The 16010-nt window shown below is 40.9% G+C and overlaps 1 protein-coding gene across 3 annotated transcripts in view; it reads right to left on the bottom strand.

Annotated features, from left to right (window-relative positions):
* Positions 1 to 16010, bottom strand: part of LOC126292167 (histone acetyltransferase Tip60-like) — a 90597-nt gene that overhangs the window by 52744 nt on the left and 21843 nt on the right. For all 3 annotated transcript variants that reach the window (XM_049986007.1, XM_049986005.1, XM_049986006.1), the window contains exon 5: positions 2970 to 3128. In XM_049986007.1, coding sequence (XP_049841964.1) covers positions 2970 to 3128 — 159 coding nt within the window. The remainder of the gene's footprint in view (positions 1 to 2969; positions 3129 to 16010) is intronic.

Raw genomic sequence — 16010 nt, 5'->3', positions numbered from 1 at the left:
TAATAAGGGGAATGATTCGAAGTACTTAAGATAATTTCTTGTCTGTGGTTCAGCTGATGAATACAATAATGCTGGTATTATTTTTAAACAACTAAGGTAACACTACTGATATTTTTAATGTAGACAATTTACATTATTCTATTGTGTAAAATTATACAGCTATAATTGTATAGCTCACTGTTCAGCAGACATCGCATCATTAACAGTGAGATGTGTGAAAAAACTGTGCACTTCATATGAACCAAAAGCAACTTCTTCACACATCTCACTGTTTGTGATGCAATATCTCCTGGATGGTGTGCCTTACAATTATAGCTGTATAATTTTGCAGGTTCATTCAGTGGTATATGTGGATACAATATGCAAAATATACTGCAAATACAGTTAGTAGTAAAGAAGTAATAAATTAAAACATCCCCCTGATGTGGCAGTTTTACTGCATTAACAGCAAAAAGTAATAAACATTTTTCGTTTCATAATTTTGTGGGGTCTCCGCAAGCAAAAACCTTGTAAAGGTTGGAAAGTGTGTGTAACGTTTTTTGGAAGCCAACACAGTGCTCTAATTCTCCAACAGTACATGAATATAGTATGTGTGTTCACGAATTGATTCACGCTGCCTCACGACAAGCCCATTGTTTCCAACTGTAATACTTGTTGTAATGTGTTAAAGCCTTAACATGACATTATATCTCTTAGAGACTAGATTATAACAGCATTTTAAATTTTTAAATTTGGTCAATAATTATACAAGGAATTGAAAATAAAATTTTTGTTGCTCCTGGAAGCCATTAGATAGGCAACCTGCAACTAGGACCATGAACTGTGAGACAGAGTAGCTGTTCAGTAATATATTGGGTTGGTGCACAAGTTCATAGCATTTTACCTAATCTTAATACACTCAACAGAGACTCGCCAATAACACATTCTCCTTCACTATTCACAACAGTCTACCAATGTTAGGGGAACTTTTTGATTTCCTGACTGTTGAAATGAGGTTGAGTCAAAGAATTCCGAGCCATATTTGGAGAGCATTTTCATCCAAAAAAGGAATTCCTTGTAGGTTGTTCTGTAGTGAGTGAAAAAAGTTAAAATTTTAGTGTGCAAGATCAGTTGAATGAAATGGCTGCAGACTGCCTTTCCAACCCAACTCCTATGTAGTGTTTGTCAGTCTAGCAGAACAAGGGCAGGTGTTATGGTGTAGCATCACTTCACACAGTCTTCCTGGTACTCATTCTTGGATTGTGCTTGAAAGGCATCTTAGTTGTTGCCAGTAAACATTAGCAATCATTCTATAATTTTCAATGCAATGAATTTTTTTTTTTTTTTTTTTTGAAAGATTTCATGCCGCCTTCGGCTGCCATTCTCTTTATTTCATGTACGATTGTACGATTTTGGTCTTAGGCCATTTTCAAGTATCTGAAACAGAAGCACTATACATTGGACACATTAGTGACACTTGTGATTTTGATTTAGGAAGTCCTATCACTAGGCGCATAACAACTTACTTTACGGACGATTTTTAGTAGTCATTCCTGCGAGTCTGTGCTATCCTCATAAAATAAACCCGTGATGTTTTACAATATTTTTATGAGCACATTACTTTCGAGCAGTTGCTACCAAGCTCTTATATATATATAAGAGACATGTTTTAATGTACTTAACACTAGGAAGACTATAATTATTTAACAGAAATTTGTTAATTAAACTCCACAAGCTTTTCCTCTCAATTATACTCAATTACTGTTCATCACTGGTGTAACTACGTATGTAATTTCATTGAAAAAACTTATAAATATTAGTTATTTTATTCTGGGAGCATGTCATTTTTGGATCGGTGGTACAAAGATTTTACGAGCATAACACGGAGTCATAGGATTACTACTATAAAAACAAAAAACCACAAAGAAAGTTATAATGTGTCTAGTATATCTACAGATATGACTTGTTCCTACACCAAAATCACAAGTGTCACTAATGTATCCAATGTATAATGCTTCCGTTTTAGATACTTTAAGATGGCCTAAGCACAAAGCAAATGAAGTCATCATGGAATCTTTCAAAAAATTTGCGATGACGGATACTCCTTGGGGAAGCAATTAATAGTACACCACATTGTCACTGTTCCTCCAGATGTATAGCTTATCTTTTGTCGATGCACACAGGTGTTTGTACGGGAAGTTGCTGCTTTGTTAGTCCTCATTTCTTTCTTTTCCTTGTGTTACCATTTTAATCACCGGTAACAATACAGGGTACAAATAGTCAAATGGTGTTCACGAGCCAGTTTATGATGAGCAAGCAGGAATACATATATGGTCATCAACTGATTTTTATGAGTTTGGCTTAGAGCATGTGGTTCCCATACATCTGATTTATGAACATTCCTTATTGCTAATAAATGTCGCATGATGAAATTATCAGAATTTAGTATATTTGCCAGTTCTCAGGCACAGTGATGTGGATCATTGTGGATTAATACATTTAAATAATCTTCTTCAAACCCTGTAGGTTTTCCTGAACATGCGAGTCACTAACGTCAAAACAAGAAATCAGATTCTTGATGTGCTTTGTCCAGTGGCATTACCCCCACACATGGTGCAAATGTTTCTGACTTCCTCTGCTGCTGTCACCCCTCTACTGAATTCAAACAGAAGACTACATCACCAATATTCCGATTGCTCCACTTGGCACTTCATTTTCTAGTCTCCAGAACACCACTCACTTTCTCCAAATGACAATATGTAAACTCAAATAGCAAGAGTGAACTACAAATAAAAATGACAATAGATAGATGAACCAATAGCAACTGGAATAACTACATGCAGAACAAAAACCCTACTAGATTAGGCACCAACCTAACAGATTACCAGGGTGTATTTTTATTGGCATTCTTTAACTTCAAGTGAAAAACACTCAACAATGTACTTTTCAACACAAACACACACAACGAAGGATAAAAATAAGAAGATTACCTCAGGATACGGAGAGTAATATAGTGGCCTGATGCGATACTTCCCGAGTTCTATCATTCTTATGTTCTGCTGACGTGTTGGCATCTTGTCGTGCAGGCACACTCTCCCCAGACTGGCATACGCTGGTATTACTGGCAGACGTTGATCGAGGGTCAAGCTCTGCAACAGAAGTAATGACCTAGAAGCTGAGTTAATGTTGCGAGGAAGCAAAGTCGTACAGCCACAGTCAGAGCCTTTCTCAGAGAGAGAGAGAGAGAGAGAGAGAGAGAGAGAGAGAGAGAGAGAGAGAGAGAGAGAGAGAGAGAGAGAGAGAGAGAGAGAGAGAGGGTGGGGGGGGGGGGGGGGGGGGGGGCAGTGAAGGTGAAACAAATGTTGACACAGCCCAGTAATCTTGGATCATTAGGAATTTCCACATCTGTCTATCCGTCCACTGTTGGCAAATACTGTTGATACACATTTCTTCCACCACCAAGCTTCAATACAGCTACTTCCAGGTCACCCAGAAGCTTATACCTCATTCATTAACCATAGTGTTAACTAATATACCTAATACACTTTCAGAAGTCAAACAGTACACACCAGTTAATAAGTGCTATGCCACAGGAAATGAACCCCACATATGCATTGGGTATGTATTTGTTTTTATTGTTCTTACAGTTAGTATGACTGACAGGACTCATTTCATGTCTGACTCCATCAATCCACTTTATTTTTAATGGTCTCACGACATCAAACACTTATTTCATTTCTATCTTCACCTGTTCATATTTCAGTTCTATTCTGTAGTAGTATACATGTTATATCTAAAAACAAAGATGTGACTTACCAAAAAAAGCACTGGCAGGTCGATAGGCACACAAACAAACACACAAAATGATAGCTTTCGCAACCAACGGTTGCTTCTTCAGGAAAGAGGGAAGGAGAGGGAAAGACGAAAGGATGTGGGTTTTAAGGGAGAGGGTAAGGAGTCATTCCAATCCTGGGAGCGGAAAGACTTACCTTAGGGGGAAAAAAGGACAGGTGTACGCGTGTGTAACCTTCCGGGTTACAGGACTGGAGTAGGTGGTGGTGGTGGTGGTGGTGGTGGTGGTGGTGGTGGTGCACGGGACAGGTTTTACCCCGGGGGCAGTTACAAGGGTAGGAGCCAGAGGGTAGGGAAGGTGGTTTGGTGATTTCATAGGGATGAACTAAGAGGTTACGAAGGTTGGGTGGACGGTGGAAGGACACTCTTGGTGGAGTGGGGAGGATTTCATGAAGGATGGATCTCATTTCAGGGCAGGATTTGAGGAAGTCATATCCCTGCTGAAGAGCCACATTCAGAGTCTGATCCAGTCCCGGAAAGTATCCTGTCACAAGTGGGGCACTTTTCAAAGGCAGAGCCACGTGTGAAAGCACCAACGTGATTTACCAACTGACCTGCCTGCACTGTGAAGCTTTCTACGTGGGAATGACCAGCAACCAACTGTCCATTCGCATGAATGGACACAGGCAGACAGTGTTTGATGGTAATGAGGATCACCCTGTGGCTAAACATGCCTTGGTGCACGGCCAGCACATCTTGGCACAGTGTTACCCCGTCTGACTTATCTGGATACTTCCCACTAACACCAACCTGTCAGAACTCCGGAGATGGGAACTTGCCCTTCAGTATATCCTCTCTTCTCGATATCCGCCAGGCTTCAACCTCCGCTAATTTCAAGTTGTCCCCACTCATACCTCACCTGTCTTTCAACAACTTCTTTGCCTCTGTACTTCCGTCTCGACTGACATCTCTGTCCGAACTCTTTGCCTTTACAAATATCTGCGTGTGTGTGGGCATGGGCGCGTGGGCGTGGGCATGGGCATGGGCGCGTGCGTGCGCGCGCTTGCACGCACGAACGAACGAGTGTGCACCTGTCCTTTTTTCCCCCAGGGGAAGTCTTTCCGCTCCCGGGATTGGAATGACTCCTTCCTCACATCCTTTCGTCTTTCCCTCTCCTTCCCTCTATCCTGAAGAAGCAACCGTTGGTTGCGAAAGCTATAATTTTGTGTGTATGTTTGTGTTTGTTTGTGTGTCTATCGACCTGCCAGCACTTTTGTTTGGTAAGTCACATCATCTTTGTTTTTAGATATATTTTTCTCACTTGGAATATTTCCCTCTATTATATTCATATCATTAATTTGAATCCAACAAGTATACACGTTACTTAATTCATAAACATGGGACTTCTTTCCACTGCAACAATGAAAACATTTGCAGAAAAAAAAATTTTAATTACAAATGTCAGAGGAATGGCACACTGCACGGGCATTTTATGGATTTATAGGCAGGCATGAAGGGCGAAATGGGAGTACATGGCATCAAAAAGATGCAACAAAGAGAGAGAATGTCTATTTGCGTTGGAGAAGTTGTTTACACTTTGCAATCACACTTTGGAATTGCTGTGGACCCCACAGAAGGGGGCCTGATGGCAATAGGCTACCCCTAGAACAAAAGAAGCTACATTACGTAATCTCTTACTGCCATTTGATGCTTTATGTCCAGACTGGCTATGACCATTTAGTAAATAAGTTATCTGTTCACTCTACACTGAGGTGCCAGAAGTCGTGGGGTACGTCCTAATATGTCCAACCTTTTGCCAGACGCAGTGCAACAACTTTATGTGGCATGGACTCAAATCATTGGAAATTGTCCAGAATGTTCTTCAAACCAGTCATTAACAATTGTGGCCTGGTGCTAAGTCACACTATCATCCCTAAAAATTCCTTCATCATTTGGGGACATGAACCACGAATGGCTGCAGAAAGTGTCCAAGTAGCCGAACATTACTATTTCCTGTCAATGATTGGTTCAGTTGGATTAGAGGACCCAATCCATTCCACGTAAACACAGACCACCCCATTATGGAGATAGCAACAGTTTGCACAATAGCTCGTTAACAACCTGTGTTCATGGCTTCATGGGGGATACACGACACTATCATCAGCTTTTACTAATTGAAATTGGGACACATCTGTTCAGGCCAGTTTTCCAATCATCTAGGATCCAACTGATATGGTCACAAGGCAGGAGAGATGCTGCAGACAATGTCGTGCTGTTAGCAAAGGCACTCATGTCGGTCGTCTGCTGCCATAGCCCATTAACACCAAATTTCACCACACTTTCATGCAGTGTTACTTATTTGTTAGTACTTACAACTCTACAGAAAAGCCACTGTTCTCTGTCATTAAGTGAAGGCCATCAGTCCCCACATTATCTATGGTGAGATGTAATTCCTGTAATGCGGCATTATTGGCACAGTCTCAACACTGTAGATCTCGAAGAATTGAAGTCGCAAACGATTTCTGAAATGGAATGTGCCATGCATCTAGCTCCAACCACCATTTCATGTTGAAAGTCTAAATATCCATCATGAAGCCATAATCACAATGGAAAACTTTTCACATAAATCACCTGAGTACAAATGACAGTTGCGCCAATGCACTGCCCTTTTATAATTTAAGTACGCAATACTACCACCATCTGTATGTGTGTATATCACTGTCTCTTGACTCATCATATTTTGTTGTCAGTAAAACTAAATGCAGTAGACGTCTTTCACGAACACTTACGTGATGATTTAGATACAAGCATGTAGAGGCCTTGCCCGTATGCCGAAGGAAAAAGTCCCACAGTACAATCAGTAGTACTGCATAGCAGGACCACTGCACCAAAATACTATGAGAAGGCGATTGTCACTGAAGAAGTTAAAAGTAATTGTGTTTCTTTTTTACAGAAAGACTTCTGCTCATACAATGTAGGCTTTCACAGCTGAGGTTGTCTTCAGTTGAAACTTCTGGGCAGACAGGCTGTGGTCGATGTATAAAATTTCCACCTGACATTTCATCTCCATCTGTGGGAGACATCATCTGAGGTCGTCCGGCTACTGCCACTGAGGCTCCAGGTACTCTCGCATTTATAGATCTCATAGAGGGCACCACCATTCAGCATCACGTGATGAATGGTGGTACCCTCTATGTGCTCTATAAATGCGAGAGTACCTGGAGCCTCAGTGGCAGTAGCCGGACGACCTCAGAAGATGTGTCTCGCAAATGGAGACGAAATGTCAGGTGGAAATTTTATACATCGACCACAGCCCCTCTGCCCAGAAGTTTCAACTCAAGATTTCTGCTCATCTACATCTATACTCTGCAAACCACTGCAGATGCGCAGCAGAGGTCACTCCAACATACCAGTTATTAGAACTTCTTACAGTTCCATTTGCGTACTATGCAAGCTGTAATTAATCTAATCTAGTCATCGTGACTCCTCTGGAAGTGATCTGCAGGGAACTGTAATATATAATCTCAATTGATGAGATAAAGCTAGTTCTTGAATAGGCTTTCATGGGCTGGTCTGCATTCGTCCTTAACAGTCTGCCAGTTCAGTTTCCTCAGCACCTCCGTAACACACTCCACATGTCAAACGTACCCGTGACCCCTCACATTGCCTTTCCCATGTGACCTGAAGAGTCACCCTACAATGTCCAAACCAGTTCTTAAGAAAAAAGTTTTATGACCACTGTCATATATGATCTTTCATTCGATAATTATTGTGGTGTGGTACTGAGTCCTACGCTTTTTAAAATTTGAGGAATATAACCACATGACTGCTTTGACCTGTTCGTTTCAAGATACCATAGTGCAAGATGGGTTCCACACGATCAGTGATCAGTGTTTCTACTGGTTGGCATAGGGGTCATCCTTGCTACTGTGTGTCTTGCACCCTCCTCCCCCAACTATTGTACCACCTAAAAGGCAACAGAAAACCGCATCTTGAAACATCTCCTTGCCAAGTTTAATATTTACTCATCCAGCATCACCACCAACTGCACATCATTACTTGAGTTTTATTTCTGTTTATGTGCGTCTATAGCTGTAGGCCGGCACAAGTTCCATTTCAATAAGCCTCTGACACTTCCTGTTCGCATGCAGCAACCATCACTGTACATTAGCAAACAGTATCATTAAATTTTCCTGTCAATGACAACTTCCACATACAGCCCTTTAATTTCTTTATTGCACATTCCATACACAAATCTAATTAAATGCCAGTGGTGACAATGAGCATCACTGGTTTACTTATTTTCTGATTTTGGTTTCCTGTATCATTCCCTCTGAGCTCATTATTACATCCTGCTTGACATTAAGAGTGTTAATTGCTTTTCTATCCATGTAGCTGATACCACACTGCCCAAGAAGGGAAAACATTTTATTCTGTTCCAAATTTTCAGTATCTTCCTTCAAGTCTTTGGATATCATGTATGTTTACTTTTTTTTTCCCTGAACCTGCTAAATCAACACTTAAATTTCATTAATGGGCTTTTACAGTCCATCTTTTGCCTTTTGAGCCATGCCCACAAAGGCTGTTCTGGCTTTTCATTAATAACTGGGTACCTGTTTAGTCCGAGTTTGTACACAGCTTTTTGAAATTCAACAAACAATACTGTGTCTTGCTGATCATCTTGTATCACATCCTCATTTTAAAAGTGGGTATCTAAACTGCATACACGGCCACCACAGACCGCTCATTTTGTATGTGTGGATTCTGCAGGAACTGCTTGCAGTACAACTACTGCTATACAGTAAACAGGTAGAGCAGATGTGGATGGAAAAATTAACACTGTTTTCACACCTCACTACTGAGCAACTACTACTATTAAAAACATTATAATATCAACTGTCACACATTGGATTAAAGTGGATGGATTCCACCCCCCTCAGTGTTGCTGCAGTAAGCCACTATATTGGTGCTTCCTGAGTAATCACTGTTATTGCTGCCATAATTATCACTCTCATTATTCGTGATGATCAATAACAGCAAACTGTTCACCTAATGGATCAACAGTTTATGCCACTGAAAGATAATTCTCACAATTCACAAATGTGACTGCAACCTTACTGTATGAAAGTTAACTTCAACAGTCTTCTACAGTGTAAATGTAGCATTTTTCTTTCCTACATATCCTTTAACAACAGTGGATATGAGATCAACCGCATTTCAATTGGGATTTTTGAGTGGTAACTATGTGCTGTGTGTCCCAACCAACTCTTACATCTGCAAGAGCTCTGTTCATGACTATATGACAAAAAGAGAGAGAGAGAGAGAGAGAGAGAGAGAGAGAGAGAGAGAGAGAGAGAGTTCAAAGTTGGTTAGTTTAAGACACAGGTGGCTTGGTTATGAATGCCCTACTGCTTATGCTTGGTGACATTACAAAACACAATGGTCACCCTAGACTTTTAAAAACATACTATGGTATTTGATCATTCCAGAACAGGAGATGTGTACAAGATAAATGCAGTGACTATGCTTTTTGCAGGTCTGGAAATAAATTAAGAAGTAAAAACACACAGATTGGGTTTTTTGTACTACTAAGCCATTTAAATGACAAGCCACCCAGAAGGTTACACACCTCTCTAAAATGTGGCCAGAAAGGCACTTTACACCTGAATTAAATAGGTGTAAGGTAGCAATAATCTAAGATCTTAACCTCGCTTCCTGATCACTGACAGGGCAACAGTGGGCTTTGTGTGAATTGCAACATGGGTGCTGCATAACCGCCATGTGGCTGCCCGGAGAGGAGTTTCAAGTCTCCATGTCAAACAGGTCATCATTTGCCTTTCTGTGTTAGGCAGGAGCAATGGAAGATGACAGCTAGTTTGCTTCAGATGAGTGCTTGGTGAGACATTTGAGGGTCCACGAATGGAAACAACAGTGAAAATATGACACAGGTAATGGATAGGTTCCACAAATGGTTAAGTAAGAAGCCACCACGTCAACAGATGTCAATCACATGGGAGATGAAAGCTTTCCATTTGGGAAGTGTTTCAGATGCGCCAGCTGTGATCACCCAACCTGAAAGGAAATGTGCTGAAGTTAATCCATCAGTGATACATTCACACCATTAGTTGACCAGAAAGTGTCCTGCACAACTTTGAATTAAAAGGAGGAGAATGCAACTTCACACTAAAATGGACTCAGCAAGTATTCCAACCAATTGTCATCAATGAACTAACAGTTGATCAAAAATTGCCAGTAGGAATTGTGTAGGACTTGCTCGAGGCCCTCCCTACCATCCCTTCACTGAAGCGCGTGCTTTCCTTTGGCGAACATGTTATTTACCGCAACTCAAGTGATAGGAACATCTTCATACAAGAAAAGGAAAATCCACGTTTATCATGAAATTGAGACCAAAACTCCACAAATCACACACAGCTTCAGTCAGAACCTCCTTGCGTGTTCTGTGATCTACATTATACATGTTAAGATGCCAAATGAGTGGCTGCTCCCACAGCTGCAGAATTTGACACTGACACGGGACATTTACTGACATGATGGACCTTCTGCCAACTTTGCAATTGCCATTCATGAACCTCTGCATGAACTCTTCTCTGGCTGATGGACTAAATACGGTTCTCCAAATTCACCGGCCCCTTATCCTCAGCAACCTTGAAGTCCAGACCTTACAACACCAGCAAGTATGCTCGAATCTCTTGTGACACTGCAGCTGCTGTAGTTCAATTCACAAATGATGTTGGTCAGCACAGGTCAGAGCACGGACAGGAAATGCACTGATGCCAGTTCCAAGTAACAGTTGCAGTATGCATATATACAGGCTTGCTCTTGAAAGTATGTAGCCTGAGAATTGTGTCTCTCCCTCGTTCTGAAGAATTTGTCACATACTACCACTATCAGTGATGACAGTTCGTAACATTGGAATAAAAATTCACTAACTATGATCATACTTAAGGCTCATGTTAGCTATGATACAAGGCAGAGTACGCTGAACACTCCTGAACTTTCATAGGCAGTCAGAGAATGGGTGAAGTAAGAGAATAGAAGCTTTCGAAATGTGGTACTACAGAAGAATGCTGAAGATTAGATGGGTAGATTGCATAACCAATGAGGAGGTATTGAATAGAATTGGAGAGAAGAGGAGTTTGTGGCACAACTTGACAAGAAGAAGGGATCGGTTGGTAGGGCATATTCTGAGGCATCAAGGGATCACAAATATAGCATTGGAGGGCAGCGTGGAGGGTAAAAATCGTAGAGGGAGACCAAGAGGTGAATACACTAAGCAGATTCAGAAGGAGGTAGGTTGCAGTAAGTACTGGCAGATGAAGAAGCTTGCACAGGATGGAGTTGCATGGAGAGCTGCATCAAACCAGTCTCAGGACTGAAGACAACAACAATGTGTGCAGGACGAGCCTAAACTTAACCACCATTTGTGAATCCAACTACAAAGTAGGTGAATAGGACAACACAGAGGCATACTATACAGCACAAGGATAATAAACATGGTACATGTAGCTCATTTTTACACAAATAACTAAGTGTCATTAAAGTTACAATGAAATAATTGCACATGTAAATGTACCTCTGGCTACCCAGTGCAGAGGCTAATGCCACCAAGAAAAGTGATGTGATGTTTAAGACAATTGTTGCCAGGATCTAGACAAGCTTTTTTAATGCTAATCATGTGACAAAACAGATCAAAGTGGCTTGGCTGAAAAGCCAGTCACTGCTGAATTTAAGCAGGTCTTACTGACTGGTCCTTCTGATTTTCTGCATACTTACATGATCTGAAGGCCAGTGCTGAGACATCAATCTCTTAATGCAGTGAAATGCAATGTTGTTTTTCTTTTTAATTGGGTGGAGGGGTGGTCTGATAATAGCCATTGAAAATGAGAGGATTTCTTAGCACTGTTAAATACAAAACCTTTCAATTTTACGATTATTCAGTTTCTTCCGGTGTAATTGTTGATTGAACAGTCCACGGGTGTGCTGCCAGTACACAGTATCTGACAAGCACTGTATTTCAACTATTAAACACACCATCACCATCAGGTACACCGATGAGCTGCACACATCAGCGTCCAAGGAGCCACAGGCGTCAGTGTTTGTGGCTGGCAGTGGGGCTAGTTGCGGTAGTGTGGGTATAGCTACTCCACGTACCATGGCTGCCGAGATGCTGTGTGTCGTCTTAATTAGACCCAGTGGCAGTTCCTAAGCATTCATTCACAAGAGTATAGCCACAGCAACGGATGACCTCTGGTGTGTATTTTGATGGCCTCTAATGACACTGCATTTTGAAGTGTCTGCTAATATCCTAGTATATTCATGTACAGTCACACAAGTCTCTGATGAAGTTCTCTGAATAAGTAAGTAAGTGCAGTAGCTGCTGTGAGAAAATTTATTGCTCTATTGGTTCACAACTACTTGCATTTCTACAGCTGTGGCTGCCCCACTCACCAAGTGATCTGTAAATTGCTCTGCGACTGTCGATTTGTCCGAGTACAATAGTCTAGTGTGCCACTGGTGTTCTCTGTCAATCATCAATGGTGTGCACCGTTTGTTCAAAACTGAGATCATCTTCGAAGTTCCCAATAATGCCCATGTTTTATTTGGCAGGCAAAAGAATTCTAACATGATTGTTCTTCAGTACGAACCTGATTTTTCCGAATAGTGCACCTGCCTGGCAAATAGGCAGTGGCTGATACTTCATGATTTCCACTATCTCCACAGGTTGTACAGTAGTGATAGGACACACAGAGTACGTGATCTGCCTTCCCGAATAACTGTTTTATCAGAACACAGTCCTCAGGTGTTTCACTTTCTAGGAAGAAAAAAACACTGCACCTAAGACAGTGCATGGCCTGTACACTAGTTTGTTTTTAGTACCACATGACCCCAGTAGGGATCACTATGCCATCAGCTCTTCTCTTTGTCAAGACATTGGGGAATGGTAGTCTGCCATCCACATGTGCCCACTGGACACTACAAATTGCAGTGCACTTGAGGACTGTACCATCATTCCTATCTTACTAGTATGTTTGCCGGTAGCTGAGTGCTTAGCTTAACAGATCTGTAATGTTGTTCCCTAGTGGCAACATTTATTGTTTAGTTTAATTCCATATTTATAAACAAATGGAAACATTACTAACAAATAATGAAATAATCTGTAATAAAAATAACATTCTTTTAGTCTTAATTGCTATTCCCACAAAAAATGTGAGTATTCACAATAAAATGAATTTGGTACAAAAACATGAATGACCGAAGAGAAAATTCGTTTTTTATTTCTAGAGATTGATCTGTACTACTGATTAATATAATTTCCATGTAACATACTGGAATTTCACACGTTCTTATCAAATTTTACTTTGTTTTCTTTTTAATAAAAAATTATGATGCAATATTTATTAATTAGTATTTCCAGTTGTATACACACATGGAATTTAACACTTTGGTGACCAACACCACGTACACCTTGGCACTCCAAACTGACTAGTTTTGTGCGAGAACAATGAACAGATGTCTCATTACCCATCCGTTGACAGGTGCTGTCTTTGTTGTCAATTTCTAAAATTATTTCGAAAGAGGCACTGGTGAACCTAGAACTGATGTCACAATCATGCGCTCATGTCATCCTGTTTTTCATGTATGTACTCATCAGGTTTTGCAGATGCTGTAATTCTGCTACAAATTTGCTACATTTGTTGGGCGAGCAAGAAATTTTGGAAGCTATGCCGGGAGGATTCAATGAACTGGATCAAAAGGAGAAATAACTGAGTGGACAGTCTGAAGATCTGCTGCTGCTGCAATTACAATTGAGCACTTTTTCAAAACTTGATAAATGCAAATAATTTCAAACTGAGTTAGGCATAGTAAAGACATAATGTTTATCTTTTATATCAATATATTTCATTACAACACAATTTCAGTGACATCTAGTAATCATGTAAAAAATTAAATGTTTATATTTCCAAGACAAAGAAGACTAGAATTTATTGGCAAAACAAGCAGGAAACAAACAAGCTGGTATTACCCTGACCATAATTTATCTCTCTGCATGTCAGAATAGTTCACATTTTTTCCACATAGAAGCCAATTGTGTGCCTAAGTGCTCAAGAACTCAGCTCACCTTACCCCACTCCCCATCAAATGTCTGTAGTTTTGCTGTAATCTTGTTTTACACAAAGCTTTTAATAATGCGCACAGCACATTATTTAGGCAACTCAAATGCTTTCACATTTAGTACACTGACAACCACATGATGAAACACTATCAGATCGATCACAGAATGTTAATCAAAGTTACACACTTCCACTAAACTACATGCCATTTTTGCAATGGCAATATTTTTATAGTGTACTTTAAAAACTGAGTTATGACTACAGCAGACCACAAAGCATGGTTTCAATACCATAACCATTTAACAGGACAAATTTTCTGATGGCTGATAGCAACACTGGTGATCCGACAAATTGATAACGATATGTTGAATGGTTGAAAGCTAGGCATCAACTTTGATACCAAAATGGTACTGTAGATTCCAGCATGGAGATGCTTTATAAACTACATTTTTACCTCACACCAGATTTTATCTGCACAAGTAGGGTAATTTTGAACCTCTGTACCTCTGAAAAGGACGAAGAGGGAAAACATTTCAAGGTTTTTTGGAATCAAGATCTTTGCAATACATCATAAGAAGTACAGCCACTGAGTGTGAATAGCTGTTTTTGAATCCAAGGCTCAGTTTGGTATCCAAAAACCATGTTTCTGGGGTGTTTCTCAACAACAAAAGATTTTTGAAAACAGGAAGAATACCTGTCAAAATTTGAGCAGTGTGCTGCAGTTATATAGATATCCACCATGGACTGAAAAAAATGGCAAAAAATCTTTTTTGGCCTTTCTCTGGAGTGGCCCATGAACTAAATGATGCCTCTGGAAGCCTCTTAAAGTGCACAATAGACCACATCTAAAGCAAAGTGTATAATGCGATTTGTTGTATTTGCATGACCTGGAGAAAGTGTATAACATCCAAACTTTCACCCTGTGCTGTGTAGGATAGTTACAACTTGATCCTTCTGTTTAATACACTACTGGCCATTAAAATTGCTACACCAAGAAGAAATGCAGGTGATGAACGGGTATTCATTGGACAAAAATATTGTACTAGAACTGACATGATTACTTTTTCACGCAATGTGGGTGCATAGATCCTTCGAAATCAGTACCCAGAAAAACCACCTCTGGCCGCAATAATGGCCTTGATATGCCAGGGCATTGAGTCAAACAGAGCTTGGATGGCGTGTACAGGTACAGCTGCCCATGCAGCTTCAACACAATACCACAGTTCATCAAGAGTAGTGACTGGCGTATTGTGACGAGCCAGTTGCTTGGCCACCATTGACCAGACGTTTTCAATTGGTGAGAGATCTGGAGAATGTGTTGGCCACGGCAGCAGTCTAACATTTGCTGTATCCAGAAAGGTCCATACAGGACCCGCAACATGCGGTCGTGCGTTATCCTACTGAAATGTAGGGTTTCGCAGGGATCGATTGAAGGGTAAAGCCACGGGTCGTAACACATCTGAAATGTAACGTACACTGTTCAAAGTGCCGTCAATGCGAACAAGAGGTGACAGACGTGTAACCAATGGCACCCCATACCATCACAGTGGGTGATACGCCATTATGGCAATGACAAATACAGGCTTCCAATGTGCGTTCACCGCGATGTCACCAAACACGGATGCGACCATCATGATGCTGTAAACAGAAACTGGATTCATCGGAAAAAATGACTTGCCATTCATGCACCCAGGTTCGTCGTTGAGTACACCATTACAGGCACTCCTGTCTGTGATGCAGCGTCAAGGGTAACTGCAGCCATGGTCTCCGAGCTGATAGTCCATGCTGCTGCAAACGTCGTCGAACTGCTCGTGCAGATTGTTGTCTTGCAAACGTCCCCATCTGTTGACTCGGGAATTGAGACGTGGCTGCACAATCCATTATGGCCATGCAGCTATGATGCCTGTCATATCAACTGCTAGTGATACGAGGCCGTTGGGATGCAGCACGGCATTACGTATTACCCTCCTGAACCCACCTGTTCCATATTCTGCTAATAGTCATTGATCTCGACCAATGCGAGCAGCAATGTCGCGTTGGTCGAGATCTATGACCTTTATCAAAATCAGAAATGTGATGGTATGCATTTCTCCTCCTTACACGAGG

Source organism: Schistocerca gregaria, chromosome 9, assembly GCF_023897955.1.
Source record: "Schistocerca gregaria isolate iqSchGreg1 chromosome 9, iqSchGreg1.2, whole genome shotgun sequence".
Lineage (NCBI taxonomy): Eukaryota > Metazoa > Arthropoda > Insecta > Orthoptera > Acrididae > Schistocerca > Schistocerca gregaria.
This window is presented reverse-complemented; position numbering and strand designations above follow the sequence as displayed.